The sequence below is a fragment of the Melospiza melodia genome, chromosome 5 (genome assembly GCF_035770615.1).
Source record: "Melospiza melodia melodia isolate bMelMel2 chromosome 5, bMelMel2.pri, whole genome shotgun sequence".
Classification (NCBI taxonomy): Eukaryota; Metazoa; Chordata; class Aves; order Passeriformes; family Passerellidae; genus Melospiza; species Melospiza melodia.
The window spans coordinates 72,948,350-72,963,983 of record NC_086198.1 but is presented as its reverse complement, the minus strand read 5'-3'; the positions used below and the strand labels follow the sequence as shown (position 1 = coordinate 72,963,983).

At 38.2% G+C, this 15,634-nt stretch overlaps 1 protein-coding gene across 1 annotated transcript; it reads left to right on the top strand.

Annotated features, from left to right (window-relative positions):
* Positions 1 to 1,734: 1,734 nt before the first annotated feature.
* TMEM33 (transmembrane protein 33) lies at positions 1,735 to 14,215 on the top strand. The gene is made up of 8 exons (XM_063157363.1): positions 1,735 to 1,810; positions 1,902 to 1,966; positions 3,289 to 3,383; positions 3,823 to 4,010; positions 4,972 to 5,039; positions 5,749 to 5,882; positions 7,814 to 7,897; positions 9,248 to 14,215. The coding sequence occupies exons 2-8, from the start codon at positions 1,910 to 1,912 to the stop codon at positions 9,375 to 9,377; spliced, it is 756 nt and encodes a 251-aa protein (XP_063013433.1). The 5' UTR covers positions 1,735 to 1,810; positions 1,902 to 1,909; the 3' UTR covers positions 9,378 to 14,215.
* Positions 14,216 to 15,634: the final 1,419 nt, after the last annotated feature.

Below are 15,634 nucleotides of genomic sequence, written 5' to 3'. Positions count from 1 at the left end.
TAAGAAATATAAGCAATCTTGAACACTGGCCAGGTTTTTATCCCTTTGTGACATTTCAGTTAAACATTCAGTGGTTTTCATGTTTCAGTTACATCTAAACAAATCTCCTGGATATATCAATATTTCATTTTGAAATATAGCAATCTGGAAATGGTTCAACTTGAATTTACTGGGCTACATTTGTAGTCTTAATTTTGGTTTCGCATAAATGTTTGTCAGTCTCTATTACACACCTGAGAATGCCCAGCAGACACACTGAGAATCCTAATTCCCTACTGCTGTTTAGTAGAGTCTCCTCCACCTGCAGAAAAATCAACTCAAAGTAGGAGGTAGTTCTTGCATCTACTTCACAGTCACCTAAATGAGAGATGAATGGTTGGGAGAGAAGTGGGAAATCAGGTTCTGCATCTTCCATTTAAAAGTGTTAACTAGCCTAAGATTGCTTAGATTATTTGCCATTGTTATGGTATTAGAATCCCTATCAACTGACTCTTTTGCTCCTTTCTTGTCAACCTACTTCATTACACATTCTTCCTGAGCATCTTCCAATCAATCTTCAGGTTTAATTACCATAAGTCAGAAATAAGGATGATTGCAGAAGTTGATTCCCAGCATCCTTGGTGACAGGAATATGTCTTTCTGGCTGTTAAAGAGTAATTGAATTGAAAGCCTCTGGGAACGATTAGAACCTGGAGCAGACGCTTGCTGTCCTGAAACCCATGCTGCCAGGAGGGGGAACCTGCTGCACATCCTTGAGAGAAAGCCAGACGCACAACTACATGAAGCCACAGCAGCCAAAAGTCAAAGGTGTCAGTCACCAGGCCTGCATTTTGGTTTGATGCCACTTCAGACGAGTTATAGACTTCCAAATGAGAACAGAAACATGTTCACATAGCTATTCGGCACAAATAATTTTAAAAACCCATCAATATTAAAGGCAAGGGGAAGATTAATGAAGGGAGGATTAAACTTTTCCAAGACCTGGCAAATTACATAAGCTGTGTGTTGGAGAGCAAACAGAAGGCTGCTTCTGCTTTGTGCCATCCTTCTGTCAGAGGTGGCTGATATACCTGTACCCGAGTAAGGCTCCCTAATTTATGATTTAATGATTATTGACCAAAGATTTCAGAAACTTGTTTCAAAAATCCTGCTTTTTAATATAATACCACTGACAGTCTTTAGGCTCACGTGGCTTTCAAGAGGTGCGGTTTTCCCCCCGTCTTTTTACATTATAGGGAAGCAATGACACTAAAACACAGGGGCACAAGCTTGCACCGGTTTTGTGTGACACCACTGGGCCACCGCAGCACCGGGAACTGCGGAGCGCCCTACACGGGTCCTGTGACGCTACGATTCCCATCCATATCGCTGATGCTCAGCACTGAGCCTTGCCAGGCAGCTGTGGAAACCCAGAGCCTTGGAAATCCAGCTGGCCCTCAGTGAGCAAACACTCCCCAAACTGGGGCTGAAGCGAGCATTAATATTGTTGCTGTAGCTGTCACCACACACAAGGGCCCCTGAACAGACCCTGCAGACGGAGCCGAGCCCTGATGTCCGGGCTGCTATGCACAGCGGAGCCGGGACCAGCGTCCCGCCCAGCGGGCTCGGCCGCAATCGCAGCCGCGCTCCCGCCGGGCCATCCCCGCGCACCTCCCAGCGCCGGCCCGTGACGCCGCCAGGCGCCGTCGGGAGCATCCCAGACACCGCCTACATTGCCCGGCAGCCCCGCGGCCCGCGGGAAGTGGCGTCCGGCCGCATCCGGGAGTGCGGATCTGCCGGAGCGTGTTCCGTGCCCGGTGCGGCGCTTGCGGTGGGTCGCGGCCGGGCCGGAAGCGGGAGCTCGGGAGGCGGCGGCTGCGGTCGCCCGTGTCCCGCAAACTGAGGCGCTTCTCTCCCCGCAGGTGCGGCCATGGCGGACTCCACGCAGAACGGGCCCATGGCAGGCGGGGCCGGCGGCGGGGCCGTGGTAAGGAGCTGCCGGAGCTGTCGGGCCTGGAGCCCGGGCCGGCCGCGGTGCTGCTCCGGCGGCGGGCGGGGGGTCCTGCGGGGGGGACGGCAGCGAGCACCGCTCGCCCGGGTGCGGGCAGGGGCGAGCAGCTTTCGCTTTCCGATCGAAAGCGTGCTGTTGGTGTGCCGCTGCTCTTGAAAATGGCTGAATTGAAAGTAATTCCGTGTGCTAGCATCTGTATTTCACAGAATCATAGAATATGTTGAGTTGAAAGGGACCCACAAGAATCACTGAGTGCAGCTCGTTGGCCCTGTACAGGACGCCCCAGAAGTCGCACTGTGTGCCTGAGAGCATTGTCCAAAGGCTTGTACTCTGTCAGGCTTGGTGCTGTGACCACTTCCCTGGGGAGCCAGTTCCAGTGCCCAAACACACTCTGGGTTAAAAACCTTTTCCTGATAATCTAACCTGGCCTTGACATGCCATTTCATGCCATTTCTGTAGTTATATTGTGCATGTAAGATACGAAATCGTGTTATGAAGATGCTTGTAGGTTTCTGATCAATTCCATAGAGATGCACTAGACATATAGGGGAAAAGAGGATTCTTCAAAAGCTGGTCCAGATTTGGAAAAAAGTATGAACTCTATCAGAAGGAAGGAAGCTCTTGTTTAGATTCTGATGCACATAGAGCCAAAAGCATTCTGTCTTTCATTAGAGCCTTTAAGGCACTTTGACTATATCAGGACTGAGGAGGGCAGTGGTTAGGGAAGAGAGGTGCAGAATTGCTGTGAAAAGTTTTCTGCTTTTTCAAGGCCAGGAATATGTAAGCCAAAACGATGCCACTTTCCTTGTAATGTGGTTATGCTAGTTTTACCTGACCCTGTATTTTTTCCCCTTCAATTGGAAGAATTGTGGAGATTTAGCCTTAGGTTTGTACATTGAATTCTAAAAGAAACCTTGAAGCAAAAGTCGGTCAGGTCTGGAGACCCTACATGATAACATTTGTGAAGCTGACTGTTTAGTGAGGCATGTTTGGATAGAAAAACTATTTTTCTGGAATTTCTTACCACTGTATTTAATTGTAATGTACAAAGGAACCTCTTGGTTTTGAGGAAGCTGAACTATTTTTGATCTGGCTAGTAACATCATATGAGCCAAGTATTACAGAACAAAAAAAAAAAAGCTTTCTGCTTCAAGGTATAATTTGCTTATATTTGAGGTTGGAGAAAGATTTGAAATTTAATAGAGTTGGGAAGAATGTTCATTGTATGCAAGTATTAAAATACCAACTTCTGGTGGGGCTGGTATTTTTTTTTCTTTTTTTTTTCTTTTCCAATGTAGCAATTTCTGATGGCTAACAAGTTGGATACAGCAATGTGGATTTCCCGCTTGTTCACGGTTTACTGCTCAGCTTTATTTGTCCTGCCTCTTCTAGGGTATGTACTGAAATATAAATATAAATATTATATAGTGAAATATAAAATTAAATATTTACAAACAACTAGATTCTCTTTGCACGAAATTGTTTTTTCATGTAAGGTAAATTGCTGTTATTTGGGTTACTTAGATGCTTTTTGTCAGAATAGTTTATAGATTTTAGATTGGTTTAAAACACTTGTAGATATGTTTGGAAAATATATTGAAAAAATGTAAAGTAGTGGTAAATGCATGTTTTTGTGTGTAAATGGAGTATTATATTGAGTTGTCTTAGGCACCTGCAGTAAAGTCAGTGTTAAACAGCGTTTGAGTTATTTTCTGGGAGTAGTGCTTATGTACGATAATATAAATAAATACGTCAGGCATTGTTCAGTTGTGATGCAATTCTCGAAGGTAGAGCTTGGTTCTCATGGTAACATCTCCTCTGATGATTTGCAGGTTGCACGAAGCAGCAAGCTTTTACCAGCGTGCCTTGCTGGCAAATGCTCTCACCAGTGCCCTCCGACTACACCAAAGGCTACCGCACTTCCAGCTGAGCAGGGCTTTTCTGGCTCAGGCTTTGCTGGAGGACAGCTGCCATTACCTGTTGTACTCCCTTATCTTTGTGAATTCCTACCCTGTTACGAGTATCCTTGTCTTGTGTCATCCTGCTAATGTTTTTAAATATGTTAAAAACATGTTTCTTTTCATCACTTTTGCCATGATTTGAAAAGCTAGTTGAACTAGTTTGATATGTTTGCTATTTATAGAACATACTCTGTGTAAAATATGAGAGGCTTATGTTGATTGATCCATATTCAGTTTAATCAGCTCTATAATTAGAGCACTGCATTCTCTGTCTACTTAGACTTTCTTTTTTGAGGCTTAAATTTGGGGGATTTTATGACCAGCCTCCAGTGATATTTGGAGAAGATGGTATCTCATTTATTGCCATTGCAGGGTTTATACACGTCTTCTCACTGTAGTAGGCATTCATCATGTAGACAGATAATTATTTAGTAGTAACTTTCTCAGATAAGTTATTAAACTGATAAAAGTCTGCAAAATTTGCTCCTGTGGATTGTCAAAGGTGACATGTCAGAGCTGACATTTCTTAACGCCACATGATATATGCTTAATGTCCTACTCCTAAAATCCTTCTGGCAGAGAAATGTCAACATTCTTGCTCTGTAAAATCAGAATGGCTTGCAACTGCATGTTCTTTGGTAAAGAAATTAATTTTGTAGCATCTTTTAACCAAAGATATGACTACACATATTTCAGAGGTTTCGAGCAGTAAGCTCAGGTATGCCTTCTGTGCAGAGAGAACACATTTCAGTAGAAATGCACTGCTGTCTAATGGTGTGTGTTATACTTTTGTATGCTTGCAGACACCCATATTTTGAAGGTAATAAAGTGCATAGCAAAGAAGTGTAAGAAGCAGAAGGAGGAGTTGTAAATATAGGTCATAGACTTAGACATATCTTCATCCAGTATAGGTCATTCCAGCCAAACTTTTGCAAAGATCCATCAAGCTGTCACTGGTGTAACATCATGGAGAAATGAAGCACTTGCATGGCCTGTAATTTTCCTTATGGCTTGCTTCAGTGAGTATTTTTCCAGTTCTGCTGTTCTCTTTGCTTCATGCTGCCACATACACAAAGAAGGTTCTTGATGTAAGTATCATATGTATGTGTTACAATGAATACAGTTAGTATTCTTGGGGTTTATAAACAGGTTTGAGTTGCAGCTCTGGTTTGGTTTTCTTTGGCTGAATTAGAGGAATTAGAGTGAAACTGTAATATAGAATCTCAGTTAATTATTTTTCTCACTAATTATTTTTCTTCAAATGTTTTTCTTTGAAGGAAACAAAATCTGTGGAACAATTAAGTTGAAACTTAAGACATGTCTTTTTCAAGCTAAACCATAGCCTCTGAATTTTACTGTTCTATTTCAGTAATAAAGTAACAAACTACAGGGTGAGACTAGCAAGCAAAATACTTGTCAGTTGGACTTGCTGCTCAATGCACTGCCTTGTGCATGTTAACATAACTCCAGGCTTTGGTGTTCCTGACTGGGCTGTCTTGCTATCATAGGCATTTCCTCCTAGTGGACTGAACAAGGCTCATGGCTGTCTCTGTGCAGTTGAACCTAAAATTGGTGGGTGAGGGAATTGCAACATCTGATGCTTTTAATTGAACTCTGTAAATTATGGAGTTCCAAGCCTCCCGTAGTTTTCCTTAGAATATTAATCTCAAAAGTGATGAAGTCTTAAAATGTTGAAATGGGTGGTAAATAGCAATTGTTTGCATTTTGTTTTCTCTGTACTTATGGAGATAGATGTAACTTTTATGTTTTCTGTAAATAATTTTTTCTTCTTTAAAGGCACGAAGTTCAAATAGTTTGCCCTTTTTGAGAAATCTCTTAGAGAAACTGAGTGCTAATCAACAGAATATTCTAAAATTCATTGCTTGCAATGAAATTTTCCTGATGCCAGCTACAGTTTTTATGCTCTTCAGGTAAGAATAATGGTAAATATTTAAATAATTAAAAACTTGCTACACAAGACTGCTTTTTGCAAATGAGTTCTCTGTGGCTCATAGTACTCCATTTGTATGGTTCTGGCTGACAGAGGCTTGAACTTCAAATAAAATTTAAGTGATTCTTGGGCTTCTAAAGTTGGTACATCCTGACATCAAAAGGCATTCACTATGATGTAACTGAGCACCAAAAAACCTTCCCTTTCATAGTGTGAGTGATGAGTCACATGGGAGATTTTCAGGCGTGACACTTGAATTCGCCTACATTTCTATCAGCACATTGTTCAGTAAGTTTAATTTTGGTTCGTTTAGTAGAATATTAAGATCTTCAGCTTCACTAAAAGTGAACTCTTATTTTTGACAATTAGATTCCTGAAATTTAAATGGCAAAGTTCTGTTATGCAAAAAGTGTGCAAGCAGGAGTAGGTTGCATTCTCTCCTATGCTGCTTCTGAGCAGTGACGCCTCTGGTTTTTTTTATTCCATTTGATTTTTCTTGCTGTGTTGCCTGTTGAAGTCATTTTAGGGATCTCAAACATGTTGAAATCCTGCTGAAGTTGTACAGGCATAATGACCTGCCAGTCACAGAAGTTTGGGTCATTGCCTTTTAATATTTGGAGAGGGAATGCAGCCTTTGTTCTATTTAAGTTATAGCATAGTGGGAACATTTCTCATGAGTGGTCTCATAAACAGCATAAAGGAGGCTTTACCTTCTTGGACAGGATGCATAATTTGTCTTTATCTTTTGATGTATCAGCTGAACATTTCAATGCTTCAGCCCTCAAGGATTGCATTGCATTTGAGACCACTTACCAGCTGACAGATACACTCTATCCAGTATCTGAAACTTTCAAGTGCTTTGAACTTAGTATAGCTTTTTTTTTTTCCTTTTGCCTCTCTGTGGAGAATGTAGTATGTGAAATATTGCTGCTTGATATGTCATCTGGTAGATACTGAAGCTTGTAAAAGGTCATATGCCAAACTTAAAAATAATTGAATAGCTAAATGCAGCTATTGTGAGATTTTGATGTTGTAGCATATTAAATTGTTTGTCAGTGCTGTATAGGTTTCAAGATTTCCTCTTTCTTTCCTCTTGTAGCTCACTTTCACTTTATATTTTTCTTTTGGCTAACGATGCTGCTAATACTTGAAGGAATTCTACTTACTGGAATTTACTTACCATCATGCCTAAATTCAAACATAATTTTTCAATAATGTATTATTTAAAGTGGCTTCAGTCACTAAAACTTAGATCATTTCTGTGCTTCACTGTGTATGGTTTGTGTGCTGTTTCCACTATTTCACAGCACAGCTGTGTCAAACAGCAGTTTTGTGAAATACCAAAGCCTAATTTTACTGTAACTGAAATAACTGGATATTAGCTTGGCATTATAGTCTCATGATACATCTGTAATTGTCTGCAGTGTGCTCTGAGAAGTTTTGCAAAAGATGCTAGAAATAGGTCCAGATATTCAAAGTGCTGCAATTAGATGGAACAGGGTCACTGTAACTGGAGTGCTTATGTCAGCCAGTTTCTGGGCTTACCAACGAGTGTTTTCTTGCTATGGAACACGTGTCCACCATCATTCCTGTAATTCTTTGCACACCACCAGAAATGAGGCATATAAAAACACTTCATAAATACAAAATCAATACTAAAAAATCTTTAACTGCTTCATTGAGCAGTTTTATTCTATAACGTTTCTGCATTTGTAAGTGTATAGTTATGTACTTTTGCTTGTCAGATCAGGATTTTCTGATCCAATATGACCCAAATCTTAACTTGTTTTTGAGCCCATGTAGTTTACTTCCTTTTCTTTAAAAGTTTTTCTTAAGAATTCCTTGGGTTTGGTGTTCTGTTTTGGATTTTTGCTTGTCACTAGTAATCTCTAGTGAACTATTCTCTTTCAGTGGACAAGGGAGTCTGCTGCAGCCATTCATCTACTACAGGTTTCTTACATTACGCTACTCCTCTCGGCGAAATCCGTACTGTCGGTAAGTGCTAAATTGATTTTGGAAGCTTGTGTTTAACTGCATGGTGCTTAGGCATTCAGAAACTTCTCATTCTAAAATGAATTCAGAACTCATAATACTCTGTCTGTAAATGGCAGTTATAGAATATGAAATACACCTGGATGCTAAATAAAACATGGTTGGTTAAAGGTTAGATTTATTTCATATAAGTGATCAGAAAAGTACCACCATTCTTGAATGGTAGCTTTCAGAACATACTTGTGTAATTAAAACTACACTTTGGGAATAGAAGTCTTTCTTATCAGAGAGATATCCTTATTTTTGGATTCTAGGTAGCACTTAAAAGCTTGTGTAATAATGAGAGAAAAAAGTTTCTGTGGATGATATTAAACATGTTCATTACCATCTTTAGTTAAATACATAAATAAAGCTAATTGTATTTGAAATAAAACCTTACTGATTTTGACAGTTGGTCAAGCTTTAGACTTTATTGCTTTAGACTTTGAAATCATAAATATTCCTATAAGTGTTTACTCAGGTGAGTGCTTTTTAGAAATTTTCTTATGAGCATTTCATAGTGTAAGATTTTGTGAACAGACTTTCCAGTCTACTTGATCAGAAAATGGCTTGCTAGAGTGCCAAGAGAGGGCTTTGGCTGCCACGATATGCAAAGACAAGTATGAGAATCATAAATTTAATTGTCTTCTATTCCCTATTTTTGTAAGAAATCAATTGTTCCATCCTACTACATATATTTATTTTTAACAACACCAACAACATCTATGAAGTTGCTCTACTACTTTGGTATCTAAAAATAATTTAGGCTGTACAGTACTAAAATTGACATTCAGTAGAACTAGTTTATCCAAAAGCTTCTGCTGGCATTTTTGTAGTTTTAAGGGAAATTGGTGCCAAGGGTTTTACTTCTCATGTATGTCTTCTAATAGTTGCTTCTGCAGTGCAGGGTTCTTGGATATTGCCAAGAAGTAGCACAAACACAATAGCCTCCCAGCTCCTTACACTATTTGTGATAAAGCATTTTCCCCTTTTCTCTTTTTTATAGTGCTTGTGTAGCTTTTATAGTCTTTTGTTTTGTTTTGTTTTTTGTTTTTTTTTCTTGAAGCTGGAATTTTTCTGCTGTCTCTAGCTCAGTAACTTCCAGCTGAGGATAGAGTTAGTTAAAATGTTAATGTTTAAAAGTCAAGAATTCTGAAGCTCTTGGAAGCAGTACTGAGTTGGTCTAAGGAATTTAACTTAAAATGTGTGAGTGTGATATTGAGAAGTTAATGAAAAAGATATATGTGGATAGTACTTCTGATAAATGCTGTAGGATTTTAAAACTGATTTTTATCTTTAAATCTGATTTTTCAGGACTCTCTTCACCGAGCTCAGGATTGTTGTTGAACACTTAATAACGAAGCCCTCGTGCCCTGTTTTTGTAAGAAGACTATGCCTCAGTGGCATTTCCTTTATAAGCAGATTGGCACCAACTGTTGCATAGCCAAATTCAGGCACTCTTGTTTTGTGAACATTATGAGCAGCTGGCACTTCTGCTGATGATTGGAAATTCCTGGTTTTACACTGATTTCACTCCAGGCTGTATAAAAATACATAAATGCTTTTCTTGGAGATAATATGAAATTTAGCATATCAAAAACAAGTAATAGAAACTTAAATTAACCGTGCTGTATTGTTAAATGATGAAAAAATTTAGCTGCATCCTACCTAAAGATGCCCTATCATACGAGTTTGTTGTTTTGTTTTGTTTTGTTTTTTTAAATCAAGGATCGTTTGAGATTGATTGAAAATTATTATAAGAGATCTGTGCTCTCTAGGTTTATGTTAGTTGGAACTATAGCTACTTTAGGATGTCTCCAGTGGATAGCAGTTGATACATATACCTATGCAGTACACTTTGGACAGTATTCTTCTGCTTACTAAATGTATCTGTAGAACTATTTTGTCCAATTTGCTAGATTCAGTGTGGAAATATGGCTCACTTTGAAGTTAACACAAGGGATTAAAGTCTATCCAGCTGACAGAGATAACACTCCTTTGTGAAGGAGAGGCTATTTTTATTCATAATACTTTAAAAGAACTCTCCCATGTTTCTACCTTGTGACATGATCTTACGTTATGTGGTTGGAAGAAATACTAATACTGTTTTCTTGTCATAACAAGTTGTTTTACCAAGCCAAACTGCTGACCTGTAGGATTTTAAGACTAAGATGCAATGCTTAAACTTTTAACCATGTCTCAAATGAACTAATCAATGTTCATGAAGTAACATTTGCAGTCATTGCAGATTTGATCGCGTGTCCACACATATGTGAGACTGCAGTAATTGAAGCATGTTAGCTTTTTAGAAAATTAATCTGTAGGTACCTCTGTATAAATTGTTATTCCAGTTTCTGAGACCCTCATTGTGATGAGAAATTTGCATAAAGAATCGCACCTGTTTAGGCAGCTTCTGAAACAAATGGGTGTAAGATTTCTTGGCATAAATCCATCTGATGACTGATCTGAAGCCAGTGTCATGACTACAGAAATGAATATTAAATTAAGTGCATAAATTAATAACACTGGTTATGCATTCACCCAGCAGCTGAAGGGTAGGTCATGGAAAAATAATACTGTGTGAACACAACTTCTTGCCAGAAATTCAAGGCAAAATATTTGCCGAATTTTCTGTAGTTAGTGTTAGTATTCTAATTGCATAAAGAACTTTCATTGGCCTTTTGTAAAATTCTGTAGCACTCAAATATTCTTCCACAGTCAGAGAAACTTTATGAGAAAACAGTTTCAAAAGCAGTCTTGAAGCAAAGTATTTTGCTGTGACTATTGAGTTTGTGATATGGATATCATTCCAACTTTCTAGTTGTGTTAGTTTTTAGATCAGAGCTATGTATTTATGAACTTATTTCATTTTTTTTGCTCAACCTCTTGGGACTGATGAACCATTTGGTAATTGAATATGATATTCTTTGACTACTTGTCTTGCTCTCTGAATGTGATTAGCTGTTTATAGAATACTTGCACACTGCAGAAGCAACTGCATGCAGTTAATGCTCTACAGCTGCTAAAGACTTGCAATGAGATTGATTATGTGTATATCCTGTAATTTGAGGATTTGATAAAAACTAAAATTTCTACTGCAATAAAAGGAGTGTTAAATGTAACTTGCTAGGCTCTTCAGGCTCATTTTCTCTCTTTAACACAACTTACTGATGCTTGAACCTGGAAGTTGAGCAGAATGCTGTCCTGTGTGTATGTGTACGTGTTTTTATATTCCCACTGCTGCTTCTGAATTGGCATATAATGTCTTGTGCATTTCTAAATTATAGGGAATTTTTGCCTTCTAAAGTGCAAAAATTTATGACTTTTCCTTCAAAATCTAACCCAAGAATAAGCACTGCAACAATGGTATCTAATCAGAGAAAAATCTAGACCTACTTACTACTGTTTCAGTTTCTCAGCACGATTCTAGACCCTCTGTCATGTTGCATGATGTGTTTTCTGAATGGTGACATCAGATTATCTTCAGCTGTTGGCACCACTGCGATGTAAAAATGAATTTGGTCATCTAAGTTGATCCCCCATCCTGGAATTGGAAGGCAAATAAATCTGTAATTGCAGTAAGCAAAATAACATGTTACTTCTGAGCAAATTTTTGTGGTCTGACTGCTGTTACGGGTGCATTCTAGTGTTCCTTAATTGTATGGTGGTACAAAATTAGAGAGGAGTCTAAACTGGATCCAGTGTAATGCAGCTGTAACTGAAGGATGCTAAATAGAGATCCAACTCAATGAATGCTGGAGGAGGATTAAAAGGAGTAAGTGAATGACAATGCTGTGAGTAAAGAGTTGGAAGACTCTTTGCTGTGAAGTAGAACTTAACCAAGAGCAGGAAGTTCCATAAAAGGGATTTGATTTGGTTTTGCTAGTAGCATATTCTTAACTTTGCTTGACAAAAGAGCAGCTTGTGGCCTGGTAAAACTTACTTCTCTTATGTGCCGAGAAAACATGGAACAACGTTGTAAGAATAATGTTTAAGCCAAATAAATAGGGCAACTGACCTGTGCTCTGCATTAACTTTGATTTTTACTGTAGCCTTTCAGCTGCCTAAGTGATAACATCGAGTTTCTTCAGTGCTGGCAAAAACATGCTATCCTTGAGCCTGCTTCCTCACCACAGTTTGTGACTGTTTCTATTCTAATGAGTAAATTAAATGTAAAACGCTGGTAGTATCCTGTTAGCTTGAGGGTTTTTTTTTTGGTGAAGGGAGCTGTATGTTCATGCTGCTATGCTGTCAACAGCTAGCTGTGATGCAGAGGCTGTGACAGAAGTCTGTGATTGTTGAGAAATTCTGCAACTGACCATAAAGTGCCTGCTAATCCCAAAATGAAGCAGAGGAGTTTTTGTATTACTGAAAGGTTTCCTACCTAATGTGATAACTGTTTCCACTGGCATAAATCATACTGCTCATTGCTTTTTGTCTTCTTGGCTTTCATATGTTAACAGTGTTTGACAGATTCTGTGGGTTGACCAACCCCTTGCTCTGCACGAGCTTTCTGTAGAAGTGATGCTCCAGCTTGACGCCTGTCTGTTTTCATATGTAGATAAAGTATCGGGAGCCATTGGGTCTGTTGGAGCAGCTAATGCCAGTTAGGAATTCTTACACACAAAGTAACTCACCAATACATCCATGCTCTCCTTTATTGCTTTTTATTTCATTTTATACATATATTGTCATTTCTGTGCTGTCAGTTTTATGTTTTGCTCCTTTATTTGGTGGGTGTTTAATTGGAGCAATATCTGTGAATGTTGTAAGGATTTAAATAAAAATTATTATGAGCCACTATTTCTTCAAACAGTTTTGGAGCTGCTAACTATGTATGTGATTGTACTGTCCAAACAAATAACATGGCCAATTATTTTGTACAGTCTGTGTTAGACCCTTTTACCATTAGGCACCTGTATTGCAACATCTGCTGTACAGATGCCGTGTTTATTAAGGAAGTTCTTACCCATTTTAAAGACAGGAATGGAGACAAGGAAGGAAGGAGCACTTGCCTGATGTAGGAGTTCTGGCAGAGTAGGAAATAGAAAAGAGTTGGACAAGTGCCCAGATGAAACTGATTTGTTTCTGCTCTACATATAACTTGTTAGTCCTGCTCCTAAAACTATTGTAACTGTGATCTTAAATACTTTAAAAAGTACTGTACCTTACCTTGCTCAGATAAAAAGTGCTGTACTTTACAGTGCTCAGATTAAGGGTAAAGAAGATAGTGTGCTAGAACAACACGTTCTTTCAAAGTCAAAATTGATTTTCACGTGCAGTGCTAGGTGTGGCCCTTGTGTTATCATCTCTGACAAAAAATCAGCATTAGGAGCAGAATAAGATCCTGAACCCTTAATGTACTAGATGGTAGTAGGGTATGCTAATTTGTTTTAATTGTCTATAATTTTTAATTGCTGTCATACACCTATTTGTGATTAAACTATATATATATATATATATATATATACACTGAAATCGGTTAGTGTATCTTTATATTGTAACTTCTGTAGTGCTGTAATTTTCTTAAAGTCACAGGAACAGTCAGGCCTTGCTGTTTTAAATCAGCTTTTAAGGACAGAACCTTAAGCAATTCTTTATTCCAAAGATGGAAAGATATCAGTATGGATAGTGTAATAGAAATTAATCTTGAATGTGGATTCAAAAATCTTTTTCATAAAATCTCAGCATTACTTTTTAACTTCTCTGCAGAAGCTAGCTCTGTGATAATGGCAGATGTTGTGCAGGTAAGGGAGTTTCATTGCTTAGTTCTGTGCCATCCAGATGGTATAAACTTTTAAAATTAATTGAAAAATTCATCTTTTACTTGTATTCAAGGACTGAGGCATAAAATGCTAATGTAAGGGCTCAGAGGGGAAATATAGTTCTCCTGCATATTTGAGAAAATGTGAAGCCCTTTCAAGAAAATCTAATAAACATAATAATCGCAGGCTGCTGACACTAAGGAAAAAGCACCTCATTCGCTCTTACTTTTATGCAGCGATTTACTGGTCCCTACTGATTTTCAAATTGGATCACTGCATTAAATTATCCATACCAGTACCTGTGAAAGAAAGCACTGGGATCCATATTTGTTCAGTGCTGTGCTTAAATCAGCAAGAATGATAAATTTGATGGTATGAAATTGGAAATACCAAGGGCTTCTCTCAGTGAATGAGCAAGTAGTTCCATTTGTAATTTATTGTGACCCTTTTTCACTGTATGTGCTTTGTATGTCAAATATTTATTTTGAAACAAATTAAATAGTTTTCTGTATTGATACCTATTGTTTTGTTGATGTTCTTGAAATCAAACTGTGTATTGCTTCTGGATTTTAAATATTACCAGTGTGTGTTGCACTTAAGTTCAAATCTCTGAGTGAGTTTGAGTTACTGACCAACAGCTTTGTGTTAAGTCTTCCAGGTGAATGTTGGGTGTTGGTTTTTCTGTGTGTTTAGAATAATGCAGAATGCAGTGAGCTACTGCAACACCTCATTTACTTTTTCTAGAGAAACAGGAAGATTAAGGTGTATACCAAAACAAAACAAAAAAAAAGAGCTGATCCCTGCCTTTAATTCTTGGAACTATTCTGCTTTATATCTGGCATAGATAATACCAAGTCCTATGGGAAAAAATCTACCTATGTGCCCAGTCTACTGCCATATTTTCAGTGCACGTGTTAGCAGAGAAATTTGTATACCTGTGTTTTGGCTTGAGGAAACTGCTTTCCCTGAACAAGTGCAGATAATGGTATTTTCATTTGTTATGTGTCTCCCTATGAATATTCACTCACGTTACTTTGCCAGTGTTAAAAGTATGTTAGATGAAGATGATGCATCAGTTCTGATATTTCACAGGAAAATGAAGCTGAAAATCAGAAATTGTAAAAGATGCAGGACTAGATTATGTGTAAGATTTAAAGCAGTATCAACTATAGTTTTCATGAAAGTATAAATGCAATAGAAAAAGAAGGTAGAAGAATGGGGAGAAAAATAATGAGAACACAGAAAATCACAGAATCATAGAATATACTGAATTGGAAGGGACCAATCAGGACCAATGAGCAAGTCCAGCTCCTGGCCCTACGCAGGACACTCCAAGAGTCACACCAGTTCTCTGATACAAAGATGTCTGGAAATCCTGTTGGATGCTCTGTTGCTTTCACAAACCCCATTTCACCTTTCATGGTTTCATGCCATCAGTATCCTCTGGATAGTACTTAAATTTCCAAGTAAATGATGTATAATTTATTCTCCATTAAAATACTGTTGAAATAGCCACACTGTACAGGAGCGGACAGTCAACCGTGATTTACTTAAAATGGAAAACAGCTGCAGTGGAATTATGTGATCTCTTATTATGTTTGAAAGTTCTGCAGTGAAAAAGTAAAGAAAGAAATAATCTGGGCTTCTTGGCCCTTTTTTTTTTTTTGTTTGTTTGTTTCTGTTTTTCTCTTTCCATGTTGCTTTGCTATATTTTTCTTTGCAATCTGGGATAAAAACCTTGTATGTGCAATTCATGAGTTTTGTCCTGATGTATGTTTGCATAGAACACGATATAACTTAATTTTAAATTATAACACAATGTAACTTAGTATTTTAACACTTTGGGATTTATTTTTTTTAAATCTAGAAAATCTGACCAAATGGATGTCTACGATCCCTTTCAACATACTTTCTGCTGTAACAACTTCAGTTATGT